We start from the raw sequence: 14,782 nt of genomic DNA, 5'->3' as shown, positions 1-14,782 counted from the left end.
ACTTTCAAACCTGCAAATTAACACGAGGAACATTAGGTTTTCCATTTTTCTGTTTCCTATAAATGTTACAGTGGGGCCAGTGAGGCTTGGACTAACAAGCCTTCAGAAGTCACCAGCCCAAGGGAATCATGACAGGCCCAATTTACTGTCTGATTTTAGTCTCACTTTGTACAACTCCAGGGACACCACTTTGTAATGACACACAGCACACCCCAAATGGAGCAGAGAATTCCTGTGCTGTGTTTACAGTTACAGTCTCCATGTACAACCACGAGTAAAATGACTGAGAAATTCCCAGAAATGGAGCACTGCTGTGTACATACAGGTGTGGCTGCTTTCTTTGGCACTAGGGACACCTCAAGGATTTCAATGACATACAGATGACACTTCTGTCGCAGCCACATGTTGCCATTATTATCTGTCAGGTACTGCAAAACCAATAGCTTGAAGAGAAACTCTGGAATTCCACGTTGCACCTATCACAAGAAAAGACACAAAGACATTTCCTCTTCATTTACCAATCACAACCTCACAGAATCACAGAACAGTTGAGGGTGGGAAGGTTCTTTGCTCAAAGCAGGTTCAGCTAGAACAGGCTGCCCAGGGCCACACCCAGCCAGGTTTTTAGTACCTCCAAGGATGGAGATTTACAGCTTCTTTAGGAAATTGTTCTAAGTCTCTAGGAACTGTTCTAAGTCCAACCACCTTGATGGTAATGAGTTATTTGTGTTACACAATAATTAGAATATACATCCTTGAGAAATGGCTTACTAAGAAACAAGAGCTTTAAAGAAACAACTCCTGCAAGGATCCATACAGGACTTCTTGGACAAGGCAGCTGTGGGAGGGATGTACTTACTGAGGAGGTGATATCAAAATGGAATATCATGGGCTTTGTCTGGTGTTCTTTCTTCAGAAAAGGCAGGAGAGATTTTAGCACTTTATCTTCATCCACTTCTGGTTCAATTAGTCTGATGGTTTCCAGAAGTTCTGTACAGTCAGGCTGCTCTTCTTGCAGCCTCTCATGTAGCCTCTTCACATAGAGAGATTTCCCTGTTTTAAAAAACACCACAAGAATTAAAGCCATTGATATTGAACACATCATACTAAAGCCATAATAGAAAGAAGGAAATAAAATGCTTAAGTACCCTATGCTCTGAAATCTCTGAACCTTCCTAAAAGGCATTCCAGAAGAAAGCCTAAACCTGGTTCGAGCAGCTGGAGCCTGGAATCCAAGCCACTGCTGTTGTTAAAACATGGCTTGTTTTGCTTCCATTACTGAGAGAGGCTTTACTCTTTATTAGGATTTGAACCTATTCTGTCCTCGTTTCTGAAGTCAAACCAGGGTAAGAACACAGCTGTAACTCTGAGTCCTGTCCAGTATTTTTTCAGAGGTTTGCAGCTCAGGAGCTCTGATGGCAGAAACAGCATCTTTGTGATCAGCAGCCCTTGATGGAGGTTTCTCTCCTGACTGTACCTGATCACTTTTTAAGCCTATGTAAAGCTTTGGGCTCCACAATTCAGCCAATCCCTGTTTGAAAACCACCTTCCTCTGTTTGCTTTTCAGCCTGATAAGGAGTTTTACTTAATACCCCCTCCAGCTTTTTGCATTAAGAGCCATTGAACAACCATTTCCCACACAGGAACACAGGCAGCCTTTGCAGTCCTTGTCCCACCTCACAGCCCATTTCCTGCAGGCATGTGTTACCCTCAGGAGCTCAGGTTCAGCTCACCCAGCACTAGTTATGTTTTATGTTAATTACCCAAGTGAGCAGAACAAAACAGGGGCCAGTTAGAAGGTGACCCATCTCCAGAGGTGCCCATCTCAGGACAAGGCAAGGTGACATCCAGTTTTCACACCACTGCACTGGGTAGAGTCTGAAGCACTCTTTCTGACTAAGATATTTAGCACTTGGACACAAAACCTGACAAGGTGAGCCCCGCCCTGTTTTCCAACTCTCAGCAGCCCCCACTTTGCATGTGACACCTTACCCACACCAGCTCTTCTGGAGGACACAATCCCAACACACATGTTGCCCTTGAACACAGAAGCAGCCGAGCTCGAGGGCTGAGGCACTCGGTAGTGGTGCTGCAGGTACTGCTGGATTTCAGCCCGTGGCCTCTGGGGTATCATGTGCACCTTGTACTGGCTGAAGGCAGAGGGGATGTAGCTGTGCTCCCGCTCGCAGTCGCACAGGATGACCAGGCGGTAGGAGCTGTTGTAGCGCTGCAGGTCCTGGAACAGCTCCTCTGCTCTGCAGCTGACATCGTAGCTCAGCTCATCTGCGTACAGCATGGTGTAAATCTTCTCCCCTCTGCTGCAGGGAATGAGGCACCTCCTGAGGAACAGCCCCACCTGCTCAGCGGTGGTCTGAGGGGTGCACAGGAGAACCTCGTCAAAGGTGGGCAGGGGCTGCTCGGGGCTGTTCATGTAGATGGCCAGTGCAGAGCTGAGCACCTCGGAGCGAGGGCAGGTGATGAGGTTGGGCTGGCCCACACACAGCAGGTCCTGAGGGAACTCCCGGGTGACACAGTCCCTGCCACGGCCGGCCAGGTCCCCCAGCCACACTCCCAGCGAGTCGATGTCCAGGCAGCTGGGGAGGAAGGAGCCCATGTTGCTCATGTAGCACTCCCAGATGCACTTCAGCTGGGCAGACAGGTCCTTCTCCCCGCCCAGCAGCACTTGCAAATCAGAAATAGTCTTCCCTGAGCTGGGAGGCAGCTCCCTCCCGGCGGCTGCGAGCGCGTCCCGCTCGGTGCAGTCGCGGTTCAGGAAGGAAAGCATCGTCAGGGCAGCCTGGCTGGGCGTGCCCTGCCCCAGCTCCGTGCACAGGTACACCAGCTGCTCTGCAGTGTAGTAGTTCAGGTAGAAGTGCTGGAATCGTTTCTCATACATGAAGCTCTTCCAGCTCTCCAGGAAACTCTCCATGGTCTTGCAGAGGCCTGGGAGCACAGCTGCCATATCCCCCTGCCCCTCCAGCACCGGGATGGGGCCCAGGGAGAAGTCGATAAGAACACAGGATTCTCTTCTGAGTGAACAGTACACATGGGCAAGCCAGGAGCGGAAAAGCATGTTCCCAGCTGAATAAAGGTCTATAAAGGCCTGTGCAAGTCTCTGGACATTGGAAAAGACCTGTGTGAGGGCAGAGGAGACAGAAAAAACACTAAGCTAGTTTACCAAGTTCCAGCCATGAAACCACAGGAAAGACTTCCAATGAAAAGAAAGGCTTTGGTCCAGATGTTTGTCAGGCCTTGTACAGCAACCACAGACTCTGTGACTTTTTAACAGCAGTATCCCCAGGAAACCAGTAAGGAACCCCCAGGAAACCAGTAAGGAACCCCAGCTTGCTACAAAAGCACAGAGATGCTCTCAGCCAGGAGCATCCCCAGTGCACCCAGAGAATAAGGGTACCAGTCCACTGTCTGGTCTCCAGCTTAGTCCCACCTTAGCAAGGAACCAAAGAGGCAGGAACACCCAACTGCCTGTGACCATCCATCCCCAGCAACCCAGCTGTCAATCACAGTCTTAAGAGCTGATACTCAAGGGGAAATCCAGCCCCAGCCCCACCATCAGTAACCCCCTGGGTTTGGAATCTGACCTCAGAGAACCTCTCCACCTCCAGGCCTTGCTCTCCCTTTGCTGACATGAGCATCAGTTTGTTCTGCAGCTCACGGAGCTCTGCCAGGGAGTATTTCCGTGAGGCCTCGTCCTCCCCCAAGCTCCCCGGGAGGGTGAAGCACAGGACAGTGTCCAAGGAGACCTGCCAGGGCAGAAGTCATTAGTGTGGATGTGCCTGAGGCTCTGCCCAGTGAGGGGAGTGCTCAGGGGCAGGAGCCCCCAGAAAGGAGCTGTGTGTGCAGTGGGAGAAAAGCTCCAGCTGGTTTCTGGGAGCAGGAGGGGAGGGGGAGCTGAGCTGCCTCACCTTCTGGCCATCAGCTGGTGCTCTCAGGACATAGACTCCTCTGCTGTTGATGGCAGCTGCCAGGGAGAGTGAGGACAGCTCCACGGAGCCATGGCTCTCCTTCACTGTCTTCAGCCACTCCAGGTGCTGGGCTGAGGCACGCTGTGGGAGGACACACTGCCCTGACTGCCCTGACTTGGCAGCATTTCCAGGATTACAACAGATACGTCAGTTCAGGACAAACAGCTTGGGCTGGCACGAGACTTTCAGGATGAGGAAGGAAGGGGAATGGGCACTGGCCACAGCCTGGTCTGTCTGCACAGCTGTTCCTTACCCACTCCATGAGGATGAACAGAGCCCACAGTGCTCCAACACCTCTTGCTAGAGAAACAGGCCCTGCTGCAAAGGGTAAGAGTTCCCAGCCATCTGCCTCCCCTCTTTCACACCATCAAACTCTTGCACGAGCAAAGCTACACGAGGTCACACTGGAAAGCTCCAGCAGAGCTCTGGAGAAACCTCTGCCACACCAGTTAGTGCTGCAGTGAATTTCTGTGGCACACAAACATTGGACACTTTTCTTCCAATAACAAGAACTGCTGTGATGTCCCCACTTGCCCTGTGCAGTCAAACTTCCAGCCACTCTTGGAAGGCAGAAAGGCAGGAGGAGGCAGAGAGGACCTACTCCAGCAGAACTCACCAGTTTCTTGGGGAGATTCTCATCACTGTCCAGGGCTCTCCACAGCTTCTCCAAGCAGCGCATGAAGTCCTCAAACCCTGACTCTTGCCTAAGCTCATAGAGCAGGGAGGAGTAGCCATGCACAGTGTCATGGAAACAGGCCACACGGTCCACATCCATGTCATTCTCCCCAGCAGAGATGGAAGCCAAGTCCACGAACACCTTCAGCTCATTTATATCTTCAATGAGACAAACACGAGTGAACACCAAACGAGGCAGCCTGAACACAACCCCACACCCCCACCTTGCACAGGAAACACAGAAAGGATGCTTTGAACATCGTCTCCTGTGCAACTGCCCTCCCCCCATCCCGCCAGCAGCTTCCCCCGTGATCCATCCGCCCTCAGGATCCCCTGGCCCTGCTCTCCCCCACCAGCAGAGCCCCAGCTGGGACATGACCCATGCCTGGGGTGGGGGGTGTCCGTGCAGGTCAGGGGGGTCTGTTCAAGTCAGCCCACTCAGCTGGCAGACACAGTTCCACTGCCTGAAACAACCAGTCTGAACTGAGTAGTAGCAACTACTGAAGCCCCCCAGGCCCAGCCCAGTCCCTGGGCAGGGTGGTCACTGTGAGCTGCACCAGCTGCAGTGCAGGACACATTTAAAGGGACTTTATAGCACGTTCCACACCAAAACCCACGAGAGGTGTTTGTAACTATCAACACCAGAAGCAGCGAAGGCACAAAGCAGATGGGTCAGGGATAGAGTGTTCCTTGTTCCTTCTGCCCCCACACAAGCTGCCATCCCTTCCAGTACTCTCTGACTAATTGCTGGGTGAGCAGCACACACCTTTCAGTGCTTCCCTGACCCAGCAGACAAAGTCCTTCTGCTGGGCCAGCTCCCTCAGGCAGCCACGGCGGGTCGCAGTGATCCCCTGCAGCCACGTCTTGGCCTGCACAAGCTCAGGGCTGATGGAATCCAGCTTTTGGGTCTTGGAGGACTCAAGCTTCTCTGTCTAGAAAGCAAGCAGTGCAAACATACATTCAGTCTGGAATTGGGAAATGCCACTGGTTCTGCAGCAGGGAGAGAAAAGCCCTCTGCAAAGCCACATCCCAACACAGGAATATCATGTCTCTTTTAGGAATGATGACACAAAAGCACTTTGAACGCCTGATTTTTACCCCAAATAAACATTTTGGGACAAGGAATTGTTCTTGACAAGCTACAACAGACTTGTGGGAAGGTTCAGATTTAGCCAACACCTTGGCAGTACAGACCTGAAGGATGGGATACTTACTATATCCAGCAAGTGTTCCAGGATACTGAAGTCACCAGAGAGGTTTAAGTTCTCTTTGACATTGGCAATGATCTTTGCAGCATCAAAAGTTAAATGCATTTCATGGTACTGCTGGATCTGCCGAACTCGCTGGTCGATCCAGGATCTGCTTTCTCCAGGTCGAAGCTCACAGATGGTGTTTAGCTCCGTTCTGAGGTCTTCAGGATGATTTGTGAAGTCCTGAAAAATTCTGTCAACTGCAGAAAGTGTGAGACTTCCCGATCTGAGATCATTATACAGCGTTTCATAGCTGGTAAAGCAAGGGCGGATCACGCTGGTCAAAACATCATCAAGGTTCAATTCAGGCACAGCATCCTCCTCCTCCTCCTCCTCCTCCTCTTCTTCTGGCCATTCATACTCATACTGGTCTCCTGCCTCCTGTGCTGCTTCCTCCCAGAACTGCTGGAAGATCAGGCTGTCCTTAAAAGAGTGCATTTTCTGGACAAATTCCTTCAGCTCTGGCCCCAAGCTGTAGTAGGTCTGCAGGGGTCTCTTTCCCACGTTCACCACTTTATTTAGTCTTTTTAAGCGAAGATCTTCCAAGTGTTGAGATTCCACTTCACCTACATCCACTTGAAGAGAGACAGGTCAGGGATCAGGTGTGCAGCCTGGCTCCAGCTCACTCCACCCAACCCCCCAAGCCACAAAATGCTACTGGGCAGGTGGGGCCCTGTAAGCGTCATTTAATGCACAAGCACTCACTTGATCCCCCCAGTGCTCTGGGTTTACTTCCCCCACCCCTCCTCACCCTCACTGTGGTTTAGAATCAAACCTGTTTGCAAAAGCCAAGGTATTTTCAAGGAAAATTATGTTTTCTGGAGTTGCCACTGTCAGACTGCCCCCCCAGAACTCTACCTTTCACAGATGCCTGCACCTTCCTGCACATGCTCAGGAAGGTTCCTACTGCTTTTTGATCTTTCCTGAGCAGTGTGACCTCTTCTTGCCTCATCTGCAGCAGTTCTTTCAGGCTTCTCAGGAGTACTTCCTTTGTTTCACGTGGCAGTTGCTGGTGCTCTGAAAGAAAACCCACCTGCAGTCACAAGGCAGAAACTTCCCATGCCCTGCACCCCTGACTCAGGTTTGGATTTGCAGAGTCACAACCCAAACTGGGGCTGGGAGCTCCGTGTAAAGGCCAAAGGGCAGCACTGCTGGAGCACCTCCTCAACATTCCTAATCCCTGGAGCATCAGCAGAGCAGGACATCCATCACTGCAGTGATGCTCTAAGGCAACCACACCACTTTTCAACACGTCTCTTACTTGTCTCCCAAATACAGATGAACTGTTCCTCGTGCTGGAAAACCTCTTCCAGATGTTTCACAAGGATGCAGCCTTTCTGGATGTCATCAGTGACACTCTCAAACACAAAGTCTGCTGTGTGCATGATGTCCTTGGCTTTATCTGTGAGTTTTTCTATGAGGTTTCTGTTTCTTCCTGTTCCAGAAACAAAGCAGGTCAAAGCTAGATCAGCCCTGCTTCCCAAAAATCCAGGCAGAATCAGCAACTATTCCATGCCATAGTACAGAGAGTCCATCTCCTATTGAATCCCTACCCAAGAGCCTATGGACTCCACCCTCCAACCCCTCATGTTTTTCGGAACAAAAAAACAGGATCTCAGGACAGCAACTTGGAAACCTCCCATGCAGAACCCACACCCAAGCCCTGTGAGCAAACACAAGCCACTTGGATCCATTCACATGGCCAACACTTGGGTATTTTCCTGTGGCAACAACTTGCAAGAACCTCTCAGAGAAGGAAGTTCTGCTCTACAAATCCTGAGGCAGCTGCAGTGGATTAGCACAAGAGGAATACTGGATCCCTCTTCCTTGGCCTTTCCTCTCCAAAGCAGGCTGAATACCTCAGACTTGGAGAAGAGCAATAAAACAAGAGCAGGACAGTTTCTCTGTGTTTGCTGCCCTGCACCGTGGCAGCAGCGAGGCAGAGAACAGCTCCTCAGAGCTGTAAATCTAACCACAGACATACCACTAAAGCTGAAGATCTGTTTGGTGTCAGGCCACGTTAGCAGGTGGTGCAGAATCGTATCAGAATTGCCCTCAGACTGCTCCCCCCTGAGGGGCCAGGACTCCACGATGATGGTTGACACGAGCTGGCTGAACCGGTCCAGGCTGTAGGCAGAGATCTTCTCCAGGAGGTTGCTCTCTGTCTGCCAAGGCACACAGGAGAGGGCAGGGATGAACGAGGGTTTGGGATCACGCTGTGCCTGCATCTCAAAACTGGGCACTGATGCCAAGGAGTCCCACCTCCAGTGCTGAGGCGTGTCCCAAAAAAGCTGCGTGACACGACTGACACCAGAACTCCCGATGGAAACGCATCACAAGTCTCCCTCACGGACCCTTTAGCAGTGGATACTCATCTCCTGATTTCTTGTCAGTGCTTTTTGTTGTTGCTTTAACAGACTTAAACAATCCACAGCAACCCAAGCAACATCCAACGCTCCTCCCACCACCAGGCACATCCCTGTGCCACCAACAGGATTTCTGTGCAATAGGAAATTCGACTTCTCTTTCTCCTACCTTTCCTTTCCTACTTTTCCTTCCCCTCCCAGGGCAGAGGCAGTACCTGGCAGGCTGCAGTTACAGCCTCTGTGGCACAGTCCTGGAAGCAGCGCTCGATGGAAGAGTCCAGCTGTGTGAACTGATGTTTCTGACAGCAGAACACCAAGATTTGGTTCACTGGAGGCTCCTAGAGGGCAGAAAGAAGATTTCTTATCAACTTAGATTCCAAAAAGTGTTTATTCTGACATGGAGTGCTGCTATGGAGGCAGTAAAAGGAACTAGGTTAAAAAGTGCAAGTTTTCCAGTGGGGCCACACATGACCCCATTTCTCAGGGCCTGGAAGAGATTATTTAATATCCATCTTTATTTAATATCCATCTCTCCAAGCCAAGCTTTTAGCAGGAAATATTTGTTTCCTGGTTCCACCGTGAGAATTAACAGCTTAAAGAAGAGATGAGGAGACACACAAGGTCAGTTTAGAAGGGACTTACACTTGTGGCTGTGCATTTGGGAGCCTGAACAGCACCACTTCTGCACAACGAGGAGAGAAGCACCAGCTTTGCTTCTCTGAGCCCTTAGGTGTTCACTTTTCACCCCCTGGTTCTTAAAACTATAGAGATGGTAATTGCTCAAAATGTGCCATTTCCTTTGAAGCACCAGGACATCATTCCAGCCCTGCAGCCAGGCAGAAACCCTGACACCAAGGTCACAGAGTGGTACATTGTCATGGCCCATTTTTGAGCCTCCAGAACACAGTTTATAACAGTAATGGCAATTTTTACAATCCAAGCCAGCCTGTTTCCACGTGTTCCTTCTCCAAGCACGGCAGAAGATGGTCCATTCCCTCTGAACCACCAGCTGTGACTGCCTGGAGCCTCCCCTACCTCCTGGATTCTTTTCCTCAGATCTTCAAGTAAAGTGTTCTTCCATGTCTTGGTGAACTCCTCATCTGGAAAGCTGATCTTCATAAACCCATTCCAGGCCTGCAGGGGAGAAACAAACAACCCCCAAACCACTGAATGCTGAGATTTAACAGTCAGAGAAAGAAATTAAAAGAACAATGGGGAAGAGAGGCCCCACACTCCTCAGACAGTCTGTAGTCCCTCCAGATTTTTGTATTCAGAAGCAAAGGGGCACTCCCAGAGCTGCAAAAGGCAGCTTTTAAGCCCAAAGAGTGTGTAAATGTCTCAGTTACTAAAGGAGACATTTGGAGGAACCACTTCCACCTTGCTGCTGGAAATTGTCCCAGGGAGGGCTGGGAGCAGCAGGTCAGACTGCCAGGGGCTGCTCTGAGCTCTGCCTGCTGGGAGGCCTGAAGGACAACCAGTGGGACACACAGGGAGCAGGACAACACCAACCAGGGGCAGCTCCTCACCCCAGAAACACCTCTGGAAACAGCTGAGAAAAAGGAGAACCAAGGTGAGCTGAGCAGCACCAATTCCAGCCCTTTGCTTCTCAGCCCAGCAGTGTTTCCAACACTGCCCATCCCCATCTCACTCCTCATCCAGCCACAGCAGCTGCAGTTCCCAGCAAGGAGCCATCAGACTCAGGACTTTATGGTTAAGCTGCAGTAAAACATTGTCAGAAGATGACAAACCCGAAGTTCCCAATGGACAGAGAACATCACATGCTCCAGGGACTCTTTCAGTAGCCTCTCTCTCAGAGTGTTTCTGAACCAGGTTCGAGTGTCTCTCAGAGCTCCTCGGAACATTTCTCCCACTGGACTTTCCTGCACAGCCTCTCTTGGAACCTGCCACACACACAGGAGGAGACAACAAACCAGAACAGTTAAGCAAGAGAGCAACACATGATTTAAATCAATACTTCTAAAAAGAAGGCCTAAAGGTATCCAAAGCACAGAAGTGCCCAGCAACAGACCCCCCACTGCTTGAATAAAGAACAGAGGGAGGCTGGGAAAATGAAATGCTTACAGAGAGCTTGGGCCTAAGAATGCTTGTTCCAGGAAATAAAGACAACATATGTTTACAAAAACCAGACATAAAGCTTATGACATCCAACCTGAGCATTTGACCTGATTTTTCAATAATAACAAAAATCATGAGGTGATTTCACAGCTTTCTGAAAGTATCACAATCTTGGTTAGAGCGGCAAGTTCTCCAAACTGAGAATGGATCTGATCTAAACCCAATCTGTTGTACCATATTTGTGATATTCCTGGATATCTTGCTCCCATCAAGCCAAGAGAGGTTCCTTGGTACTCACTGCTGTGGGCTGAAGTTTGGCCACCTTGGCAATCAGCATGGCAGCAGTGGCAGGAATCGAGAACCACCTCCCATCCCTCGTGGACTTGCAGAGCCTCGTGTGCAGCTTGATGCAGCAGGTCAGGCAGGACTGCCAAGAGCGACCTTCCAGAGCTCTGAGGGCAGGAATAGAGAGGAACAATTCAATTTTCTGCTCAGAGAAAAAAATAAAAAAAAAAAAAAGAAAAACTCCACCAAATTCAACAGTGGCAGCTAACCATCCCTCCCTCAGATGGATTTAAGAAGTGGGATAGAAATCCAGGATTCTTTTATTCACACAGATTTCAAGGCACACATTCAAGCTACAGCATGGCCCCAACCCTCGAGCAGATGAAGGACAAGGCTCTCACAAAGGTGCAGTTACCTGGCTGCTGGCTCATCCAAGGCACACAGCACTGTCTTTAGAAGATTCTCTAACTATGGAAAGACAGAAATATTAAACTGTGAAAGAAATCTTACAGACTGGTTTCTCATTAGCTGAGAGGATGCTGTGAGAGAGGGAATTCCCTGTTCTTCCATGTCTTCTCTAATGCTTTAATTTTTTACCATAACATTGCAAAATTTATTTACTGGATGTCGGAGCCAACACACAGGTGGCTTTTATTTGTACAAACCAAACCTGCACTTCTTACAATCTAGGGGTTTAAAACTTATTATTAGTTGCAACATTCTATTCCTGCTGTCCTCACACAAACACAAGTGTCTTCACAACAGCAGGAAAATCTCCCAAAACCAGCAGTCCCTTTGCCCAACCTCCCTTCTGCAAAAAACCAGTTTCAGGTACATGTCTGAGGAGCTCAGGACTAAAATATTTGCCCTCACTGACAAAAAACAAATCCAGCCAAGCACACCCTTCTCTCATCCAGGCCAACAACACTCTTTGCTGCAGATACACCCTTAAGTCTCCTCTTAGGAGTCTCTGACTTCAGAGCAATTACTTTTGCTTTTAGCTAAATTTGAAGCTCTTTGTGCTGTGACCTGCTACCAACCCCCCAGTGATGGCCAGTTCTGCTACAAGTCACCCAAGAGCCCAGTCTGAGTCTTTATCCCAGAGCTGGGTAAAGCTGCCAGAAGACAAACCTCAGTGTTACTCCACGAAAGGTCAACGTCCTCTAATCTGTAGAAAACACCTTGCAGAGTAACCAACAAATCCCTGGGGAAATCTCTTATGAACTCAGCCAGGCTCCTCAGGGGCAGCACACAGAGCCAGGACCTCACCAGCGTGGGATCAAAGTCCAGCAGGTATTTCTTTTCCTCCATTAGTTGCAGCAGAGTCGCTCTGGAGAAAAGACAAAACAAAATCTTCAAGTGCCCAGGGTACAAAAGGCCAAGAGCTCGTTCAGCCCACAGAGGAGTCTCACTCTCACTCCTGTGCTCTTTTCACTGCAGCTGAGCATCAGTGGAAGTCCCTGAGGCCCAGCAATGGCAGAGGCAGAGCCAAACCACTGGGCAGAAGCACTCAAGGAAAATAAACTCCAGGTCTTGCTCAGACTCTGCACAACACCCATCACAAGCTGCTTTAACTCTCACCTGCTGCAAAGCTGGGAGAACTCAGGGGGTTTGTGTCTGAGAGGTCACCTCCTGCCCAGCTGGGCCACACCCTGAGATCTCTGAGCACCCACGACAGCTGTGCCCCAATACCCCAAACACCCACCACCACCCCCTACATCCCCCAAACACCCACCACCACCCCCTACATCCCCCAAACACCCACCACCACCCCCTACATCCCCCAAACACCCACCACCACCCCCTACATCCCCCAAACACCCACCACCACCCCCTACATCCCCCAAACACCCACCACCCCCCCTACATACCCCACCCCCTACACACCCCCCACCACCCCCTACATACCCCAAACACCCACCACCACCCCCTACATCCCCCAAACACCCACCACCACCCCCTACATCCCCCAAACACCCACCACCACCCCCTACATCCCCCAAACACCCACCACCACCCCCTACATCCCCCAAACACCCACCACCACCCCCTACATCCCCCAAACACCCACCACCTCCCCCTACATCCCCCAAACACCCACCACCACCCCCTACATCCCCCAAACACCCACCACCACCCCCTACATCCCCCAAACACCCACCACCAAGCTATGGTTTGTACCTCTTAAAAACCAGGAGAAAAAAAAAATACTTAGAGTAAGGTGATCACCACCAAGTACAGCACCAAGGCACTGGGTATAACACTGGGTACAACCAGGAATTCTGGAAAACTCACGGATCTCGCTTCTTCCTTGTTTCAGCAAATGAAAGCCCTTCCAGCCCTGCCCAGACATCTTCCTCCACTGGAAAGTGCTCCTGCTGCACAGGAGCAGCAAAGGAATGCAGAAGGGGAAGGATCCACACCCACTGGTCTACTCCACCTTCAATGCATCTGTGGCAGAAACTTGCCAGGAAAACCTTCAAGCTAAAAAACAAAAAAAAATACCCAAACAAACACAGTGAGCGAAAGAACAGCTTTATCCAGGCCAGGAGAACACCTATGGGGTTGGGGGCTGCATCTCAATCTCCCTGTGCACCCTCAATCAACCTCTGATGGTTATTGTAGCTCCACCTTGTCTTCACTGGGGAGTGCACACTAAAGGTTTAAGAGCTGTAACGTTCCCGAATCTCTCTGCACAGACCCCACTACCTGAGCCCTGAGAAATCCCAGCTCTTTATCTACAGTTTCCCCATGACCCCACCCAGCCCTGTGACACCCACACAGAGTCAGGCACTCTGGGAACCATTCTTGGCCTTCTTGGCTGGGCTGAAATACTACAAAAGGAAAAATAACAAGAGAGGTATGTGACTGTGAGAGGGCCCCCGAGAGGTTGGGTAGCCTTTACCCCTGGAGTTTTTCAGAACCCCACTGCCTGGATGTTAGCCCTGCTTCAAGCAGGAGGCTAGAACTGAGACCTCCAAAGATACCTCAAATGTAACTTTTTTTCCTGATTCTCTGGTAGGACAGGGCTGGATTCCTGACTGTTCTATCAAAGGGTGCCATGCTGGCAGCAAAACCAGCCCAGTCAGGTACTGGGTACGTGGAGCACTTACCAGACAACTCCTTCAAAAGCCTTTTTGATGTGATCAATCTCATCCTGTACAGCTTGTTGTGACACCTTATCCAAGCACAAGAGGCTACACAGGCTAGCCAGGTCATCTTTAGATGCTGGGAGTAAAAAATCCTCAACTACCACGAGGATGGTGAGTCCCAGAGCCAGTTTGCTCTTGATGACCCCCTGCAATGCTTCTTTCTTCATATAATTTATCAGCAAATCATTCACCTGGGATAAAGAAGGGAAGAAACAAACCAACCACAGCATTAGTCTTCTTCTGAAGCCCTTTTCCTCTGCCTGTTACAGTGAGGCCACGGGACAGCCCTGGACAGCCCAGGGGGGCCCTGACCACCCCCAGAGCACCAGGTGTGGCCCCCCAGTATCTGTGACAGTTTGGTGCCCCACTGCTCCCACCACTCAGCTACTGGTTCCCTTTTCCACAGCCAGCAAGCTGGGGAGTGCCAAGGGACCAGGGCAGGGGAAGGGAACCATGAGCTGAGCAGTTTTACACCCAACACTGCCTTCAGTCACCATCACATCCCACGAGCAGCCTCCAGATGGACTCAGACTTTGTTGGGAGTCAGCAAAGGGAGAGAGGCTTCTGTCCTCACCCACAGACTCCAAAAGCTACTCTGGAACCACATTCCAGGGGTCCACAGTGCCATGGTGTCTGGTGACACCAAAATCACCCTTCTGAGAACCAGCAGCGACACAAAACACCCACTCTGCTGAGCTGGGCAGCTGTGCCAGCTCGTGGCCTCTCCCTTGTCACCAGGAGCAGGGAGCCTGCAGAGTTAAAAAGGAGCAGCCCTGACACTGCTCTGAAGCTCCAAAGAAGACAATGTGGCATTTCTGCCATATTTCCCAATTATGTCAAGTAAGACATTTTGCACTCCAGAAGCCCTGTTGGCATCACTGCTTAGAACAGGATCGGGGGGAGCTTCTCCCAAAGACCAGGCAGGTTTGGAATCAGAGACAAGTGCAGAGAAGTTGGTGACAGAGTGACTGGCAGCAAAACTAACAGGCCAGACT

The 14,782-nt window shown here is 50.5% G+C and overlaps 1 protein-coding gene across 1 annotated transcript in view; it reads right to left on the bottom strand.

Annotated features, from left to right (window-relative positions):
* RNF213 (ring finger protein 213) overlaps window positions 1-14,782 on the bottom strand; it is a 47,238-nt gene that overhangs the window by 26,071 nt on the left and 6,385 nt on the right. The window contains exons 9-27 of the mRNA XM_027725367.2: window positions 13,749-13,978; window positions 12,931-13,119; window positions 11,767-11,965; window positions 11,051-11,103; window positions 10,649-10,802; window positions 10,023-10,175; window positions 9,310-9,408; window positions 8,490-8,612; window positions 7,893-8,073; window positions 7,170-7,343; window positions 6,767-6,925; window positions 5,873-6,483; window positions 5,425-5,590; window positions 4,600-4,817; window positions 3,924-4,064; window positions 3,600-3,761; window positions 1,993-3,133; window positions 860-1,053; window positions 324-476 (exon numbers count right to left, since the gene is read on the bottom strand). Coding sequence (XP_027581168.2) covers window positions 324-476; window positions 860-1,053; window positions 1,993-3,133; window positions 3,600-3,761; window positions 3,924-4,064; window positions 4,600-4,817; window positions 5,425-5,590; window positions 5,873-6,483; window positions 6,767-6,925; window positions 7,170-7,343; window positions 7,893-8,073; window positions 8,490-8,612; window positions 9,310-9,408; window positions 10,023-10,175; window positions 10,649-10,802; window positions 11,051-11,103; window positions 11,767-11,965; window positions 12,931-13,119; window positions 13,749-13,978 — 4,500 coding nt within the window. The remainder of the gene's footprint in view (window positions 1-323; window positions 477-859; window positions 1,054-1,992; window positions 3,134-3,599; window positions 3,762-3,923; window positions 4,065-4,599; window positions 4,818-5,424; window positions 5,591-5,872; window positions 6,484-6,766; window positions 6,926-7,169; window positions 7,344-7,892; window positions 8,074-8,489; window positions 8,613-9,309; window positions 9,409-10,022; window positions 10,176-10,648; window positions 10,803-11,050; window positions 11,104-11,766; window positions 11,966-12,930; window positions 13,120-13,748; window positions 13,979-14,782) is intronic.

Source organism: Pipra filicauda, unplaced genomic scaffold (genome assembly GCF_003945595.2).
Source record: "Pipra filicauda isolate LSUMZ 115617 unplaced genomic scaffold, ASM394559v2 scaffold80_size11013439_pilon, whole genome shotgun sequence".
In the NCBI taxonomy this organism is placed as follows: Eukaryota; Metazoa; Chordata; class Aves; order Passeriformes; family Pipridae; genus Pipra; species Pipra filicauda.
The sequence above is the reverse complement of the archived record's forward strand: the minus strand, read 5'-3'. Positions and strand labels throughout refer to the sequence as shown.